The 19596-nt window shown below is 41.9% G+C and overlaps 2 protein-coding genes across 2 annotated transcripts in view; both read right to left on the bottom strand.

Annotated features, from left to right (window-relative positions):
• Window positions 1-3207, bottom strand: part of SPTBN5 (spectrin beta, non-erythrocytic 5) — a 98706-nt gene extending 95499 nt beyond the window's left edge. Inside the window, exons 1-2 of the mRNA XM_009919538.2 lie at window positions 3097-3207; window positions 401-568 (exon numbers count right to left, since the gene is read on the bottom strand). Coding sequence (XP_009917840.2) covers window positions 401-568; window positions 3097-3207 — 279 coding nt within the window. The remainder of the gene's footprint in view (window positions 1-400; window positions 569-3096) is intronic.
• Window positions 3208-14593: 11386 nt separating this feature from the next.
• The window catches only part of EHD4 (EH domain containing 4), a 33513-nt gene continuing 28510 nt past the window's right edge, over window positions 14594-19596 (bottom strand). The window contains exon 6 of the mRNA XM_069784390.1: window positions 14594-19233. Coding sequence (XP_069640491.1) covers window positions 18697-19233 — 537 coding nt within the window. The 3' untranslated portion in view covers window positions 14594-18696. The remainder of the gene's footprint in view (window positions 19234-19596) is intronic.

Here is a 19596-nt window from a genome sequence, read left to right as displayed (position 1 = left end):
AACTGCAATAAATAAAACCACTGCAATGGCTTGCAACTGTTAGAATCAGAGATCTAAAAATCTCCATTTTTATACCAGGTAGCTTCAACCTTTGCCTAATGGTGTTTGCTCTCCCCCAACATCTGGGAAAACATAACATCTAGAAAGATATAGAAATGCAGTACATTTTCATTAAGGTGTGACTTGTTCTGGGGGAACATTAGCTGTTTATAAGTCATGTTACTCAAATAACAAAGAAATTCAAATCTCATTACTTTTTTTTCTTTTAATAAAACCCCTGGCCTGTCTTCAAAGAATATCTTGTTGTGTATTAGAGGGGAAAATTATAAAGAACTTAATACTATAATTAGTTAGTAACATACATAAGATGTTGCAATCTCTAATATCAATGTTAACTGACCTTGGATTTCAGAAATGTGATGGCTTTGCTATTGTTCTCTAGAAAATGCACTCTCATCTTTCCCCGGTTTGGTCTGGGCAAAGCTTCTCCAGAGAGCAGCTCCAGGAGTTGCATGAGAGAGATGCCATCCTTCAAGTCTGTGTAAATATCTTCTATCACAACCTTTACCTGCAAAGACCAGTCAAACAATACAGGCTCTGGCTGAACATATGGCCCAGAGAACCCTCTACTTCCAATACTAAACAAACAACACTTTCTTGCTGTTTCACTGAGTCGTCTGTATGTCAGTGCATATATGCAAAAAGTGATGAATCTTAATTCACAAAAAATGGATTTGCAGGAGGACTGACATTATTTATGAAAGTAAGCTGAAGTAAAAAATCCCAACAACTCACAACTGCGCAAATAAAGAAAAAAGCAGGAGATTTTGAAAAATAAACAAAAGTCAACATTTTCAAAATCAAACATTTTGGAAGTGCTGACATTTTTTATTTCAGTTCAAATGAATCTTTTCAACTTTTTATTCTGAGCAATGCATTTCATTTAAAAATTGAGCTGATAATCCCATTCAATGACTCTGGTTTTACTCTACAGTCTCAACCAAGTCTCTTACGTCCTGCTTAGACCTGTGCTACCACCCGAAGTCTCCATATTTTCAGCCAGAGTCTCACACTAAGCAAAAGATTAAGATCTTTTACAAAAATGTATTTCATTGCTGCCAGTAGTGAGGTCACCCAGTGCTTGGGTGATACAACATGACATAGTGTGTACTCTGACCTAACAAGAACTTGCCTTGGGCGTTTCCTTTTGGCCTTATGCCACTAGCCATCAAGAAGTGACATTAAAACCATACCACACACCCAACAATAATTTACTGTGATTCTGAAATCACAGTAAATAATCTTTTTGTCTTCAGAAAAAAAAAAAAAAGTCTGAAGTTAAGTAGTAGCTTTTTTAATTCAGAGAATAGTTACATGTAGGGGAAAAAAAAGGACAAGTAACAGACATGCGCTTTTTCATTCCTGACCAATTATTAATTGGTTTAACAGATTTTTTTCTCCAGAGAAAGAAGAAAACACTGAAAGTGTAAAAGCAACTCAGAGAGACTTTAAGTCTGTACTGTGTGTGGAACAAGAATTCACAACTTTCTCTGACTGATTATCTCCATGAAAAACTCCTTGTTTAGTTGCCAACTTTATTTCTCTTTGCATATTAAATAAACTTAAAATTCTGCCTACAGTATATTACCATAAAAAAAGTTCTGTGACACTTCTATAAGTGAAGAATAGTTCCATTTATATTTGCAAAGACAAAGCCTTCATATATCTGCTTTATGACTCACCCAGCAATAGTTTTAATAGCTTTGTTGCATCATTCTTCTCATAAAGATACCAGTCACAGATTGCTTAACAAATTCAATCCAATAGCATCCTTGGTGCTAGATTTGAAGTAGTCAACAGTGCAACTAAGAATACTGCAGTGTCCTGTAGTACGATCCAATCATGTTGAAGCGTGTGTTGAAAAGCTGAGACTACATTGCTGAGAAGACCTAGATAAGCGGTCAGTCTCTGCACTATTTCTTACCGTATATGGTTTGGAAAGCTCTCACAGGCTTTTTTCCCCGTGCTTTTATGATACATGAACAAGTACTGTGCAGGAAGTTAAGACTGACATTTTAATCTTTGAACTTGAAGGTAGCTTTAAAATGAGAAAGTATATGTATTTATCTGTAGCTAAACAGAAATAATTTCCTACACCATAAAAACCTAACTTTCTGCAGGTGGCAAAATGAGAATATGTTTTGCAGTTCTCTCATGGTGAGAAAAATAAATTTTAAAGTTTGTGCTCTGAGGCTGCCTTTGCACCAATCACCAGCTTAAAACATTACACTGAAAAAATTGCATCTAGTACTGAAACATCATATAACAGTGATGAGCTAGAATGGAACCAAGAGGCCTGGTCCTGCTTGGTGTCATCAATGTCCATTTTCATTAATATCAGCTACAGACTCTAGAAAAGGGAATTGGTTTTGGATGATGTAATACCCTACTGTGACACAGCTACATCATTAGTGCCTGAAGTGAGTTTATCTGCAGTAAGTCTGGAGACTTTTGGAATATGGTGGAATTACCTTGCACACACAAATCAACTGTACACTAGCTCTGAAGTTTTTCGGAAGTCTGAGACTTACTGAAAACAAACTGGTCTGTATTTGCACGGTAGTATGTCTGAAATTGCTAGACTTAAGGCAACTTTTTCAGAGCCATTGAGCAGCAGCTCAAGCTGGACTGATTAGACAAAGCAGAAAGTCTTAAATTAAGAATTGAGCAATTGTTTGGGGAAATCCAGACATCTGCAGATACTTTACTTAGAGGAAAAAGAAGAGCAAATAAAGATCTTCCTCTGAGATGATCACCAAGTTACAGTGGACATCACAATATGACAGGGTTATATAGTCAACCAAACTGAACCCCAATTTCAGGGAAGAATGGTAACATGGGCAATGGGGACAGATGTAAGGTAAAAGATACGGGCAGGAGCATTCTGGTTAATCAAAGCCTTTCTTGCTTGCATATATGTGTAATGACAACACTCAGGAAAAATGTGTAAATAATAACATAAAAAAAAGAATGCAGTGGGTGAAATAAAGAAAATAAAAGCCAGAAAAAAATCCCCAAAGTGATGGAGCTACCTACATTATTCCTGAAGAAGATATTGTTCATCCAGTTGGTGAAGGTTTTCTTTTGCATGGACATACGCTGCTCCTGCAGCTTTTTGATGTGATCTTTTTCATATTCGGTACCCATGGTCACCTAGGAAGTCAGAAACTCCAGTGAGGTGCTCAGTGCTGAAGAGATCTGCCTGGCCAGCTACAAAAAGCAATAACGTGCCCAGTGTATGTATGGAACCCAGCCCCAACAGGTACGAGATTCAATACCCTGCCCAGTATATTACCTTAATTTCCTTTTGCTTGTACTTTGCTCTTTAATTTCACTCAACTTTATTTTTAACTTACTTTACTTCTCCCTTTTAAGATGCACCTCTAGTTTCAGGATGAAAATGTGATAAGTATCTGTGCAGTTTTACTTTCTTTCTTTCAGTGTCTCCCAAGTCACTTGATCCCATGAGGAGCACCATAATCTGAAAGCTGTCAATAACTTTCTTGGGTGTGCTGGAAGCACATGACAGAGAACTGATCTTAGACCCTGTCAGAAAAAGGCACCTGCAAATCACTCCAATGAAGTGCTTGAAAGTGTGTTATGTTCTCTGAGGACTGGCTGAGATGCTGCTGTTGGCTTTCAGACCACAGTATTTCCAACAGAAATCAAATAGCTGTTTAGAAAGGAAATGGAACTAATTTGGTTCTTTCATGAGTTCATTTTTTGCATATCTATCATTGTAAGGATGTGACACAGGTCAGGAAGTGTTATTCCTTTTCCTCAGGCTGTCACAGACTTGTCTGCCTCATCCATATCAGTGAAATATCAGGCTTGTAATTCAATACAGCATGCAAGCTCAACATTCAGGAAGATTAGAAAGGAACAGTCTTCCCTTTAGGGTCTGCAACACCATAAGTTGGATTTAAGCTCCATTGAACAACTGTTCTAGAGTCATTTGGCTTATGGTATAAATCTGTAACAGCAGTGACCTTGCTGTTATGAAGGCAAGAGAATCACTTAAAAAAAAATATTTTAAAAAATCAGTGTAAGATCCATAGCTACAGATATCTTTAGTGACCAAATATCATCTGCTTGGACTACTGCCATAATTATAAGTATTACCTGGATATCAGCCTAGCTGCAAAACCAAGAAACCTGTTGTAATGGTGGAAGAGGAGAGAGGTGTCTGCTGCTGTCAACTCACTGCAAAGAGAGAAGAGAATGAAAAATTAAAACCTCTGACAAACTGCGGAGTTGTGGAGCAGGGTGACCTGCTTCCCAAATACTCTGTGTCCATTTTGCGAAGGCCCAGTTCTGAGCTCTTCTGGGCTCTGTGCCCTTCTAATTCATAAAACATAAATTACTGAAAAAAACCATTATCTATCCTTGTGTGAGAAGACAGCAATATGGAACTAGCAACAGCAGCCACTGCAAATGGAAAGTTGCTTGCCTGATAGTTTTCTGTGCTCTAATAAATATGAAGAATTTTGCCATTTTACAAGATGAAAAGGTGCAAGAAGTGCAGAAGCAATGATTTGTTACTGCTTTTTTTTTTTGGCAGCTGTTTCTTCACCCCCAGTGCTTGACTTCTGCAAAACAGGGACAGCATTGAAGCCTGACAGTTCAGCAACAACACAGGGAAGGATGACAACCATAGATGAAAGCCTTATAAAAATAAGAACTTAGCAAAGTTTGAAATAAAACTGTTAAGAAGATTCTCACAATATTTTCTTATCTTTTGGGCTAGTTCAGCACTGCCTACTTTCTCTATGTGGAGAGCAGATATTCAAAGAATTGCCTTTCCCTGCCAGAGGGGTGATATTAACTCACTCCCATGTAATAAACCCCATATAGTTAACCCATATCATAATGCCATTTCTGAATTTGCCAAATGGTTTTCAGAATGTCTGCGGGCTCCTTTTTTTTAAAAGTGTTGTTATTCAAGCATTGCAGCCACCCTGAACAATGACCAAACTGATTTCATTTAGGTGCAAAGGAAGCTTATTTGTTGAGCTACTGCCTCACACAACAGCTCACCTGTTTTATTAAATTAAGTTAGAAATGCTCTCTGTATTGGTAGGTGATTACCTAAAGACAGATCTGTAATAGATTATCTGCCTTTGCAGGATGCAAAGGCACTGCTAAGAACCAAATCTGGCTATAATAATACATTACAGAAAAAAAAGATCAAAGAACATTAAAAAAAAGGACTTACTCAGGTTTGGAGGAACTCCTTTCTGACATTCAGCAGTCGGTCATTCTGGAGAATGACTTTCAGTTGTAGATCTGCTCCTATTCCTAGTTCAGCTCACTGTTTTCATGCAAAGCGACCTTTGAATTCAGGAACAGAGACCAAGTATTTATGATCTACCTATGAACCTTTCATCTGATCTGAAGGAAATAACCCATCAGAACACAATGAGTAAAGGTTGTCACAGGCCTTGTCCGATTCTTTTGCTCAAAAATCATGTATGAACGGCACCAAAATTGCTATAAAGCAGTGAAAATAGTCATCCACCAAACTGATGGTTTGGCAAAGAGCATGTTTCTCAGTTGCACTGAAGGCTTTGGCTGATCACAATCTGCTTTTCTAAAGGAATTCTTACTTGGGAAATTGAACTCGACAATGGAGTCTGAAAATGAAAGCACAGCAGAGGGTACAAAGATGAGACCAACTCCCAAGTGGTTAAATTGGGATATGGCAAATGAATTGCCAGTCACTGCGTTGAGGAAGCTCATGTGCACAGATACCTGCTGCTGACAGGCAAACTGGGATCAAGCTGGCAGTGCCAGCTGCTTCCAAAGTTTACTGTTGATGGAATTCTCATTAATAACAAAAGCAAAAATAATTCTGGTAACCTATATAACAGTGACTTATATAACTGTCACTTAGGAGGTCGCGCAAGCACCGAACACATTGACCTGGCATCATCACCAGGAACCAGAGGGCTGCTGCTGGGAATCACTGCTAGAAAATGGGCAGGCATCTGAAATCAGAAGCTGTAAGTGAAGATGTCCAGCTCAGAGATGAGGTAAGGGAGTAGCAGGCTTTTCCCTTCTGGCAAGTGTAGTTTAGTTAGTATCCAAAAGTGACAGGAGGAAACACATAAGAAGAAATGAACAAACCCTCCAAAACTCACTGCAGATACAACTTGATCAACAAAATCTGTATCTTCATACACACCCTAGAGAAATGTTGTACATAGTATCATGTAAGACAGCTAAAAATAAAAAATTTAATACATACGTTACAGGTATTACTCAAAATATTCCTTCCAGATTCCTGGACTTGTGTTCACCAGCCAACTAATACAATGTAATTCTTTGTGATGATTAAATGGGAATATGATGACAGGAGGAAAGGGATATAAATTTAGCAACTGTTTACGTCTCTTCTGTAAGTTCATTGCCTAGTTGTAATTCCAGTCTTCTCTTTTCTGTCTTGCTTCTAGTTATACCTACATTCTTCTAGAGATAGGATTATAGGCTGTTGGCTTAAATCTGGTACAGGTTGGCTAGGCTGTGTGTGTTGAGAAAATGTCCTTGCTCCTATCAAACAAAAGGCAGAGGACTGGTAGTTGAATTGGCCCTGGATACAGGGATTTATCCCTATTGCAAGTTAATTATTATCTAAACAATTAAACGTGTGAAACACTGGCTTTGCTTTTTATGATGATACAAGGCAATCAAAGATCTGGTATAAAATTTCACTAACTCCTGAATACCTATCTCCATTTATAGTATCTATCTACAGTTCAAAGTTAAAATGGTGGACATATGTGACACCAATAAATAAAGCCATTTTCTCAGTTCTTTATATCCTAACAAGGTGAGAGGAACGGCACAATATTTGTGCGCAGTTTCCTGGAAGGACCAGGAAAAAAATCACCCCTCCAGGCTAACTACAGGCCAGCTCTTGCTGCCTTCACAGAGAAGGGGAGCCTTACCACTGACCTCGGGAAGGAAAAGGGCCCAAGGAGCACCCTGCCCTTGCCCTGTTTTCAGTCTGAAGTGGTTTTCCATGACGGCAGCAGCATTTTCTTGTTTCTTAACTGGAAGGACCCTGATGTGGGATTCCCTTCTGCAAAGTAGCAGCCACGTAAGACGTGTTAGGTTTTTTTTAGCACCCTTTCTTATCTGCCCACAATCTTGTTCTGCTTAAGAGGGAAACCAAGACCGTGGAGATCAAACAGACCTCACGCCCAAGCAGCTTGGCTTGCAGCTCCAAAAATCCTCTGCCCCCAGCCCTTCTCCCACTGCTCTTCCACTCCTGGCAACACCATATAAAACAAAGAGGGATGTGACGCTTCCTTTCTACCTGTTTGAAATTTTATTTGTTTTTTTGAAATATAATCCTCCTCCTCCCACAACAGGTATGTGAATTTCCAGCTCCTCTCTAAGATGGGAAGAAACATTTAATCTCCCTGTCGCAGAGAGCGTAGAAGCAACAGTCGCAGGGCCCGCAGAGGGTTGCGGATGCAGAGTTTGCTGCTCCCGCTCCCACCCCCCCCCCCCGACCCGAGTGAGGGCTGATCGCCACGAGCTTTCCCAGGACAGCAGACCCCTGGTCCTGTGGAGGCCTCCCTGGCCCCAGTCTCTAGGCAGCAGCCCTGGGTTCCCCCTGTCATCGCCCTCGCCCACCGGGATGGAGGAGTCTGTCAGAGGGGAAGACTCTCGCTCAGGCGGGTATAGATGCCTTCATGTGCCCAACTGTCCCTACACCAGGCCCTTCACAGCTGACAGTCCTGTAACTAAATGAGCCCTTCATTGTACCAAGCTACTACACCCATTCTCTGAGCTGCCACGGAGCAAAGCCAGCTCCGATTTAAAAGTCACGTGGATATACTCCTGCCTGCTCTTACAGACGACTGAGTTTATTCACGTGGCTCAGGTGAAAGGTTTGGCACAGCCCATCACCCTCCATTACATATGCTTCACATACACATGTTCCTGAAGGTATGTGAAAATCCCATCTGATCTCTGCTAAGGAGAAGGTTCCCCAAATCTCAAAGAAAACAAGTACGTTAAGTGCAAACGCATGCATGACAGCTCGGCCCTCTACCCCACACTGTGTCTCCAGCCATGTTGCTTCCACATGTAAGTCTCAAAACAACAAACATCTGTGCCTTGAATCTGTAGAGCAGGAAGGCAGCCCACTCTCAGGGCCGTGTTCTTGTAGCCCCCAGTGTGCTAAGCAAGCACAGAAACTAGCCCCCTGCCTGGGTCCCACAGGTAGCTCTCCCCTCTGCCACCCTCCCCAGCTCCAGCAAACAGCTGATGTTCAGTCTCATCAAGGCAGTCTGGACACAGGTGAGATAAACCATGACCCCAGAATATTTCCTAACCACATCTTGAATTGCAGCAAATCTTAGACCTCATGGTGGCACAGAGGAGCTACGCTTTCAATACCGAGAACACCAGAGAGCAGCAGGCAGCAATTATTGCAAGAAACTGTTCGCTCATTTGGGATACTAGGGCTGAAGAAAAGTTGGGGAGTTAGTCAAAAGCAGCTTAGGAGCGGCATGGAGACCTCCAGCTGCCAGCCTGCACAGATCCCCTGCTTTCACAGGCCTCTCAGCGGAACCCAGAAGACAAATACTTCTCTCCGCTTCTCTCCCCGAGGGGCTCCAGCTCACCACCCTCAGGCACCCCCCCCTTCGCCCCCCGCATACCTGCCTTCCCAGCGCCGCTGTCACCAGCTGCCCTGGGGTGCCACCCACCCGCGGGCAGGGGGGTCCCCAGTGGATAGAGCCCCAGCTCCTCTCAAAGCTGAGCTCTGCCTGGGAGGATCTAAAGCGGCATCCCGGGATGCTGGGTTGTTATAAACCTCAGCCTCCCCATGCTCTAGTCTAAACTAGAAGTTGCTTTTCTCTTTGAATAGTTGGCTAGCGGCAACGTGACATCAACAGGGAGCAGAATTCAAGCAGAACAGTCGAATTACATCATCCAAAGGAACCGGAGCCCCTTGCTGCATTTGAAAAAAGAGGACAGCTTAAAGCAAAATCAGATGAATTTATTTTTCCTGGCATGAAGAAGTTCAGTCATCTTTTTGAAACAGAAAATATACATTTGCTTGTTCAGTCATGAATTAAAGACATTTTCTCCTTGGAGCTGTTTATATTATCTTGAAGTTTTCCTTCTGTTTCTGAACCTCAAATAGTAACATAAGAGCTTCAAAGGCTTTGCAGGATGAACACATGGGACAGAGGACTTTAATTCTCTTTCCATTTCATACAAACATAGATAAAGGGTTTCAAGTGACAGAATAACCTTAATATTTTGAACATCAAACTGAAAATGGGCCTTAGAAGTTGCTGCATTGGCAATACCAGATCTAACTATTGTATTTTTATCATCTGGTTCAGATGTTTTAATTTTTATTCATTGCTACTAAGGATGGCCACTGCATGAGTGCAAAACTTCTCCTTTACAGCTGCATTTTAGGGGGTTGTTTGTGTATCAGAGGGATAAAGCATTTAGCTCTATTTATTGATGAAAAAAAATTCTGAGACTTACATGCAGATTGGCTCCCAGCACCCTTAGTGCCAGAGCACTGAACCCTACCCCCAGGGAAGGTGTACGCCATGGCGTGCACTCAGGTTTTGGTCCCCTACTGCCCCAATCAGCAGATTACCAATTACAGTCACAGCTCCCGCCCAGCGCAGCCATCCCGGTTTCATTGTGAAGGCCACCCAGTCATGTGGAATGATTGAAAGTAGTTGGCAAAAGGCACAGCATTGTATAAACAGTTAACATTAGGAGTGCAAATTTTAGCAGACAAGAGATAAGACAGGGCAGTTCAAAATGAAAACAAATTGCAATTACTCTTCAACGTAGGCTAAAATTGCCCAGCCCTGAACTTACTCGTTATAGTTACACTGTTGGTTAATTTCTTAATTTCAGACTAGACATGAATGCATTTAGAGAAAAAACACAAAATGATCCCAAAAGGAAATAACCAAGCATGAGCAGCATCTTTCAACAGTTTCTTGTTTAAAATGCTTTAAAAATGACAATCATACATAGAAATCGGGTGAAAGCCATTGTTAGGAAAAATATGGCAACGCAGACAGAGACCCCATGTAAACATGCGGCTGTCCAGGTCTCTGGCTGCAGAGAGTGCCCGAGTCTATCACAAATGCTGGAGGTCAGCGGGGACACCTCTTGTGTGAGGTGAGACCAGGTGAGAGACCTGCTCAGCCTGGTGGTAGAGCTGAAGGAGGCAGTGGAAAGGTTGAGGAGTATCAGGGAGTGTGAGAGGGAGATAGATTGGTGGGCCCACACCCCGCCGTCCCTGAGGCAGAGGCAGCAGATGGAGACTCCGCGAGAAGCGGAGGTTCCCCTGCCCTTCTGCCACCAGGCAGGAGGGGACATAAGAGATGGAGGTGAGTGTTTAATAGTGAGTCCAGTCATCCTCAGGGCACTCCGCCCCTTGAGCTGGAAGGTAAGGATGAAGAGCATAACATACCCCCCCCTCAATCCAGGAGGAAATAGTTAGGAACCTACTACGCCATCTGGACACTCAGAAAACTATGGGACCTGATGGGATCCATCCAAGAGTACTGAGGGAACTGGCAGAGGTCCTTGCCAAGCCACTCTCTATCATCCATCAGTGTTCCTGGTCAACAGGGGAGGTCCCAGAAGACTGAAGGCTTGCCAGTGTGACTCCCATTTATAAGAAGGGTCAGAGGGAGGATCTGGGGAACTACGGGCCTGTCAGCCTGACCTTGGTACCGGGGAAGGTTATGGAACGGTTTGTCTTGAGAGCACTCACATGGCAAGTCCAGGATAAGAAGGGGATCAGGCCCAGTCAGCATGGGTTTACGAAAGGCGGGTCCTGCTTGGCCAACCTGATCTCCTTCTATGCCCAGGTGACCCACCTAGTGGATGAGGGAAAGGCTGTGGATGTTATCTTCCTTGACTTCAGCAAGGCCTTTGACGCTGTCTCTCATAGCATACTCCTTGAGAAGCTGGCGGCTCATGGCTTGGACAAGTGTACTCTTCACTGGGTGAAAAACTGGCTGGATGGATGAGCCCAGAGGGTTGTGGTGAATGGGGTGAAATCCGGTTGGTGGCCGGTCACAAGTGGTGTTCCCCAGGGCTCAGTATTGGGGCCACTTCTGTTTAATATCTTTATCAATGATCTGGTTGAGGGGATCGAGTGCACCCTCAGCAAGTTTGCGGAGGACACCAAGTTAGGAGGGAGGGTTGATCTGCTTGAGGGTAGGGAGGCTCTACAAAGAGATCTGGACAGGCTGGATCGATGGGCTGAGGCCAATTGTATGAAGTTCAACAAGGCCAAGTGCCGGGTCCTGCACTTCGGTCACGGCAACCCCATGCAGCGCTACAGGCTTGGGGAAGAGTGGCTGGAAAGCTGCCTGGCAGAGAAAGACCTGGGGGTGCTGGTTGACAGCCGGCTGAATATGAGCCAGCAGTGTGCCCAGGTGGCCAAGAAGGCCAACGGCATCCTGACCTGTATCAGAAATAGTGTGGCCAGCAGGAGCAGGGAGGTGATTGTCCCCCTGTACTGGGCACTGGTGAGGCCGCACCTCGAGTCCTTGTTCAGTTTTGGGCCCCTCACCACAGGAAAGACATTGAGGTGCTGAAACGTGTTCAGAGAAGGGCAACAAAGTTGGTGAGGGGCCTGGAGCACAAGTCTTGTGAGGAGCGGCTGAGGGAACTGGGGTTGTTTAGTCTAGAAAAGAGGAAGCTGAGGGGAGACCTTATCGCTCTCTACAACTACCTGAAAAGGAGGTTGTAGTGAGGTGGATGTTGGTCTCTTCTGTCAGGTGGCTGGAGATAGGACAAGAGGAAATGGCCTCAAGTTGAGGCAAGGGAGATTTAGTTTAGATATTAGGAAAAATTTTTTTACTGAGAGGGTTGTCAAACATGGGCATGGGCTGTCCAGGGAAGTGCTTGAGTCACCATCCCTGGAGATATTCAAAAAGCCAGTGGACGGGGTACTTCAGGACATGGTTTAGTGGGCATGGTTGATGGTTGGACTCGATGATCTTGAAGGTCTTTTCCAACCTAAATGATTCTATGATAAATCTTACAGTGCATCTGAAATAGAGCATCTGGTGAGAGATACGTACCAACCATGTAAAAAGAGCTACTTTCACTACAGTGACTTCTTCAGAGCTCCAGACTGAAGTGGAATATGGGTTGCCGAGCTAGCAACACCTTGGAAAGAACACAGACAAGCTCTGTCTCAGAGAAAAGAATAGGTGGGAGAACAAGCCAGACCTGGCATTAACAAGTTTCTAGTATTCACTGGACCAGAAAGTAACTGTGAGTCCACAGTCTATCACCACATACAAATCTGTGCTAGCATGAAGTCCTGTGGGGAAAGGGAGAGGAACCCAACTCAATACCATGGTTTCCACAAGAGAAGGTGTTTTACCCTCGGAGGTCAGAAAAGCTGTATAGATACGGGAGTTCTGAATGTAATTGTGAAAGACGGGTAAACCTCCTCCCGACTGTGTTTTGATCACAACAGGTGTTTGCTGGGTTTGGGCATTTATTTCCAGAAGACAGCTCATTGGCATGTGTCGTGGTTTAACCCCAGCCAGCAACTAAGCACCACGCAGCCGCTCACTCACTCACTCCCCCCCCATCCAGTGGGTTGGGGGAGAAAATCGGGAAAAGAAGTAAAACTCATGGGTTGAGATAAGAACGGTTTAATAGAACAGAAAAGAAGAAACTATAATGATAACACTAATAAAATGACAGCAGTAGTAATAAAAGGATTGAAATGTACAAATGATGCACAGGGCAATTGCTCACCACCTGCCGACCGACACCCAGCCAGTCCCGGAGCAGCGAATCCCTGCCCCCCACTTCCCAGTTCCTAAACTAGATGGGACGTCACATGGTATGGAATACACTGTTGGCCAGTTTGGGTCAGGTGCCCTGGCTGGGCATGAGAAGCTGAAAAATCCTTGGCTATAGTCTAAACACTACTGAGCAACAACTGAAAACATCAGTGTTATCAACATTCTTCACATACTGAACTCAAAACATAGCACTGTACCAGCTACTAGGAAGACAGTTAACTCTATCCCAGCTGAAACCAGGACAGCATGAATCCTGAGTGAAGGGAGGCACCTTCAGCAGATGTGTTTGTTCATATATCTAAGCAGGGCAAGGCAGCCAACTCCTTCTCCTGGGGTTTCCTACCCAAGTCAGGCAGGCGAGCCCAAGAGCCAACTTTTCTAAAAGGTTCTCTGCACTCACAGTTAGTACTTGCAGCATGATAGAGCCTTGGATCAGAGAAGCTCAGAACAGTGTCTGCTCCAAAGCCCTTACAAATACACCAAACATGGGAGCCAAAAACAAGGTTTGGAGAATCTAAATGGTACAGTAGGCATAAATAGAAATGTTTCACAGTTTAAGGGTGCCAAGTATTAGAAGTAACAACTACTGCAAAACTTAGTGTCGAACTGGTAGTGTAGATACTCATCCACCTTTCTCATTGTCCAAATATAAACTGTGGATTAGTGCAGAACACCTAACTATGAAGGGTGCTGTAAATTTTTCTAAGTGTGGTATGTCTTGTATGTGGAGTATATAAAACACCATTCTACAAAAAAACCCACAAACCCCCACCTCCAAACCGCATTAAAACCTCACCTTCTCCAGACTACCGCTAACTTTTATAAGGAACAATTCAAACAAGCCACTGCAATTCAACAGCAACATAGCCTCCAGGAACCCACAACATACTGTTTGTGCATGAAACACTTGCTTTCATGTGATGTACAGCATGACCACCACGCGTGTAACAGCCTAGCCTGCTAACACTGCTATGCACAAACCCCTTTAAATTTGCAGCAACTTACGATTTGACAGTAGTAGGAGCAGTAGCTAAAGTGTAGCATCCTGGTGGCACAGATGTGTCTTTGGAGATGCTTCAGATAAGTTGTGTGTATACAGGAGAAGGAGAAGGGAAGGAGGAATTAACTGAAGCACAATATTAGAATGAATGTTCTATTGATATAATTGGTTATTTTTTAAGTAGTAGGTAGCACACAGTGTGGAAGATGCTCTTGGATTTTTTGGGACAAACATATCAACAAAGTACTTTTTGCTAAACTTCTATTTAATCTACTCTTGACATGCATCTCATCTGGAGTTCCAAGCTTTCAAACCACACAGGAACTTTTTGATTTATTTTCCATACTTGGACTTTAAGAAATTTCCATGCTTTGACATTAAGAAACTCCAAAATTATGTTCTGCAATAAAAAGCTAATTAGAGAGGTGTTGGAGTTGGTTTTTTGTGTGTTTTTTTTTTTTCTTTTTAAATACAAATTTAATTCTGGAGTCAAGCCTTGGTGTGGGCAGTAATTTCAGCAACAAGTTCAAGGACATAGAAGAGAAATAGCCATAACCTATTACGGATACATAAACTAAGATGGGAAAATAAGCAGCTTGCCAAATAGCTACTATGCCTATGAGCCTTAAGTAGCAGGATTACAACATTCTACTCACTGAAAGATTACCTTCCAGAAAGAAGCTCACAAACGAAAATCTCAAGTAGTTCAATATTAGTTTATTAAATCAGCAATTTTTATCACCACTTTCTAAAAATGATTACAAAGCATATTAAAATATATTACAGTATCTGCAAGGAATTTATTGTGTAGTAAAAGTGCAACAATAATGAACTTACAACTTTGTTTGCCTAGTTGGACAAACTGAAGCATAATGCACAGATCAAGCCTTCCCTCAAAAATCAGAGTGCCTCTGAAGTGAAAACACAGTATTTAACAAAAATATTAGAAAAGGTGAGTATGTGAAGTAAAAAAAGTTCACGTCTGTTCATTCAGTGCTAAGTTACACATACCCATCAAACCATGCGCTTCAAACTCTGCTTGAATTCCAACACCACAAAGAGCCAGCAAAGTGAACGCATGTTGTGAAGGGAAGGAAGTAAGAAGAAGAAAGAGGGCACATTTCAAGTACTGGGGATGAACAACATCGTTGAAAATCAGGGACCAGATACTTCTGCTTTGAGACCAGGTTCCACACAAATCCACACCATCCCCAACTAACAACTGGGACCTCACCCTGACCTAAAAAAAAATAATCTTTGTAAACTCACCATTTTCAAGCTGTCGCAGCTTTGAAAGGCTCTTGCTGTCCTGTAGTGTGGTTATGAGCAGTAGCCCCACATTTTCTGTTCCAATCTACAACAAAACTCTAAATAATTTCTGTGGGAACAGAACTAGGGTTGGGAATTAAAACTGTGTTGTGGAATAGTTGGAGAAGAGGTAAAAGCAGCAGTCTCTACTTTGGTTTATGGCGGCAGACTACACCAGGGGACACCGATTTAACAGGATCAATTACTGACAGTTTTAAATGGCCTCACAGCAAATGTAATCAAAATCCTAGGCATAAAATGGCCAACAAATCTGACATCTTGGTCTTTCTTCAGCAGAGATGAGTAACATCAAACTGAATACCAAAGGTTACCTCATACTGCTGTTCCCAGTAACTATTTAGAGCACAATTTCATCAGAGAAGGTAATCCTGCTCATTTCTCATGCTCCTAACACATGGACTCACTAACTCCACAGAACATTACCCAGACTGTTGTGTGTGGCTGGTTTAACTAACTGAATGGTCTTGCAGGATCTGACAAGCCAGAAAGCCAACAAGGCAAACGGAGTACATCCACAGGTATGTGAGGAGGTAGTGAGAAAAGATCCCTTGCCCTAAGCAACAGCAACCTACTATATCAGTTTAGCTGTGCAAGAAACTGCTGTTTAAAGTCCACGTGAAATGTACTTTAATCTTATCAAAGTATGATGCTAGTGCACTGCACCACACATCTAGAAACACATTTATGCATGTAGCTCTGCATGCCAATCCTGAAACACTTCTATTCCTCCAGATAAACAGAGAAAATCAACCTCTAATCCTATACATGCTTTAGTGCATTCCCCTTCCAAATTCTCCAGGAAAACAAAGCAAAACATTTCAAACCCATCTAGACAAAGTATTTTAACTTACCAAAATGATGGATTTCAGGTTGTCTCCCCTAAGCCCACGTTAGCACACTGTCATAGGGACTGAAGAAAAGGTTGTGTTCTCCATTTTACTACAAATAAAGCTAGAAAAATAAAACAAAATCACTGAGAAACTATCCTGCTCCTCTCTCAGAAGGAGGATATTCCTACTGGCATGGGATCACACAGCCCCAATGCATGTGGAGCATCACCCTTGGAAGCTACACACAGTGGGAACTCACCCCTGGAAGCCTGTGCTGCTGAAGAGCAAGGTAAGGCAGACAGAGTCAGAAGACCAGCAACTTCCCAGATCTTCTCAGCTTTGCCCACACTACAGTAGTCACAATACACAAGCTTGCTTGCTTGCTTTCTCCTGGTGTCTTTCCTTACTAAGCTAGTCAGGTTGGTCATTAGTGTATGAATTTGTTACTGACTGCAGACACTACACACAAACAAACATACATTACTACTTCTGCAGCCTGTTTTTAACAACTCCTGCGATGTCTATAGGCTACTTCCTGTTGAATCAGAAATAAATTACATAGAAAATTCAGTTACTCTGCAGATGTACAGTCACACAGGTAAACTCATGGTCAAGTTTCACAGCTCTACTAAAGTGCACAGAGATGCACTAAGGCTAATTTGGCTCCTAATTTAGGTCTAACAGAATTAAAGTTGGTATGCTTGAATGATAAGAGAAAAACCTAAGAATTCAAAAAAAGCAAGTCCTCAAGAACAATTTAACTATGCCAGGATATCCTTGATAAAGGCCCGGAAGCTTGGCAAGGTAAAGGTGTCCTGTCATTACTTAAAATAGCTTCATTGTTTTCCCATGGTAAAGCCCTGGCAAAGTTAATGGTAATTTCACATCAGAATAGGACAGATGCAGAAAGATAAGCGGTCCGAAAGATCTGAAGTATTAAACCTGACTGACAACCTACAAATGTACAATTTGGAAAAAGAAGCTGAGGCTGCTCTTAGGTCACCTACAAATCTGAACACGTAAATGTGACTAAAATCTTAGCTGGGAGACAATACCCAAACTACTTCCCTCCCCTCCCTTACTGCAAGGATGCTAAAACATTTTTTGGCTTGCTCTGTCTCAGAAGGCACTACTGCTACCACTTACTGAGACTCAAAGAAAAAGTGCTCAAAACTACACTACCTTTGATGTATAGGGTATTTCATACTACAGACAGAAAACAAGTCAATTCCTGCTCACAGGTATAGAGCAAAACTGACTCCTAAGTTTGATTTTAGAAAAGAACTGTCCCTCCCCAAAAGACTCAAGTTCACAGGGCCAAAAATTTGCATTAAGGTACTGACAAAAAACAGTTGTAAGCAGCCAATATGTTCAACTTTGATTGTGTTGTTAGAAAAATGAATGTTTATTAAGCGTCCATTCCTTTCACAGATTGTTTTCAATAAAGGAATAATATCTGGAGGGACCCATCTATCATTTATTACAGTCAATATAAAGATTCTTGTTAGCCTCCCCAACTTTCAAATCTGCCACCACAGGAATCGAATCTCTCTTTTGTGGTTGTCAGCTACACATTGGCAAAAGAAAGCTAAAAACTTTTCTTTAAAATATTATATATATAAAAAAATATACACACATAACTGTATAATTACCTGTAAGTAGAAATTAAATACCAATGAAAATTTCCCAAGACAATCTGATGCGCTTTAAAGAGGGTGACTTTAAGCAATGCACCTCTTCTGAACAGAAAGTGAGGCTTGGTTTCAATGGAAATGTGATTTTTTTTTTTTTTTTTTTACCTTACGAAAACATTCTGCTGTCACTTTGAACAATTCAGGAATTTATTGTCTGCAGAGCAGCTAAACTGAAACCTCAAAAGAAACTCCAAATCCAAGGACCAAAGGAGATTCAGCTCTTCTAATGCTAATACAAAGTATATAGTGCTGTATAAAATTGAAGAAGCATTTCTTCAGGTAACAAGATACAATGATGACAGATTGAAAGAATCATTTTAATATTTTGCAGTTCTAGCTATAATCAGTAAAGTTTTAAAATTAGTCTGGTCACATCCTGAGCACTTAAAAGACTCTCCCCATTACTCTTGTCTCTTTTTCTACCCCCCTATTAAATAATAAAAAGAACAAAAATAAAATTTCCTTTTATATCAGCCTTTTCTTAAACTATAGAGATGCTGACATTCACTTGATGCCTAAAGTATGTTTTTAGCTTAGAAAATGTTCCTTGCACAAGCAGGTGAATTTAACATTTAGAGCTTCCTTGCGCTATTTAATAGTTTGGAGAAACTTACGTTGCTAAGTATTTAGGTTTGGTGAAGGTCAGTAATTTTTATACATGGTCTTTTCTGCTTTATGGTTGTAAAGGCAGCAAGACATAGAAGCAGGACTACAAAAACATTTTCACCTTACGATAGATCTATACAAGGCACTTGTGATAAGCATGTCTGAGTGAAGGTCAGTAGGGACAGCTACACGAATGCTTCCCTGCTACCATGCTTCTAATTTCAATAACTTGCGTGAAATGTGCTGTGAGGTTTAAAGGATCTAAGCCTAATTTCAAATTTGATGGTTTCAACACATTTGTTGAAAGATTTCCAAAATCCTTGTTCTTCTCCTTGTATTTTTCACTCTGCTGTCTGGAAAGGTTTCCTGTGAGATGGTGGCACCAGGTGGGAAGGTAGCGTGCCAGGCAGTTCATATCCATCCAGTTTAATCTTGATCAGATGTTTTGCTAATGCAAACTCCTCATCATCCAACATCCCATCACCATCACAGTCTGAAAGTTTCCAGATCTTCCCCAGGACACTGTTGGGTAGTTTAGAAGTCACCATCTCCTTCTTTGCACTAATCCCAGATATTTTACCATTGATTGGTGACAGAGTGTAGAAAATCTCATCATAAGCAGGTTTATCTTTGGCAACAACCCATTCATCTTCATCAGCTCCTTCCTTAGCACCTTCTCCATATCCGTGGCCAAAAGGTCCTGCCATGGTGCCATCAAATGCTCCACCTTGTACGACCTCTGTGGGCATATTGATCTCTTCCTGTCTGATCAGGCTCATCAGGGAGGCAATTTTGTTGGCCAGCATGTTATCCACAGCTTCAATTAGCTTTGGTTTCAAAGAATGAAATTTAGTGAAGTCACAGGTCTCCAACAGCTCCTGTCAATGACAAAGGTTTCAGTGACAGTAGTTAGAAACATTTCCAACATATTGAAGAGGTTAAAGAATGGGCTTCAAATTAAAATAGTCTTATCTTTTGAAGCAAATTCCATAACCGAAACTCCTCTTGAAGGAGAATCAAAGCTGACAAGTATGTACCATACACCCAATATATTGATCAAACACACTAAGACAATTTCACAACAGTGTAGGAGCTCATCTATTAAATTACATTTACAATACAATTTTCAAAATGGCAATGCATAAAAACATGGCAGTTGATGAATGTTACCCAAAAACTTTCCATTTGGTGATTTTCTTCCAAACATCAGAGAAAGCATGCAAGTAGGTCCTCAGTCCTGC

The sequence above is a fragment of the Haliaeetus albicilla genome, chromosome 5 (assembly GCF_947461875.1).
Source record: "Haliaeetus albicilla chromosome 5, bHalAlb1.1, whole genome shotgun sequence".
Lineage (NCBI taxonomy): Eukaryota > Metazoa > Chordata > Aves > Accipitriformes > Accipitridae > Haliaeetus > Haliaeetus albicilla.
This window is presented reverse-complemented; position numbering and strand designations above follow the sequence as displayed.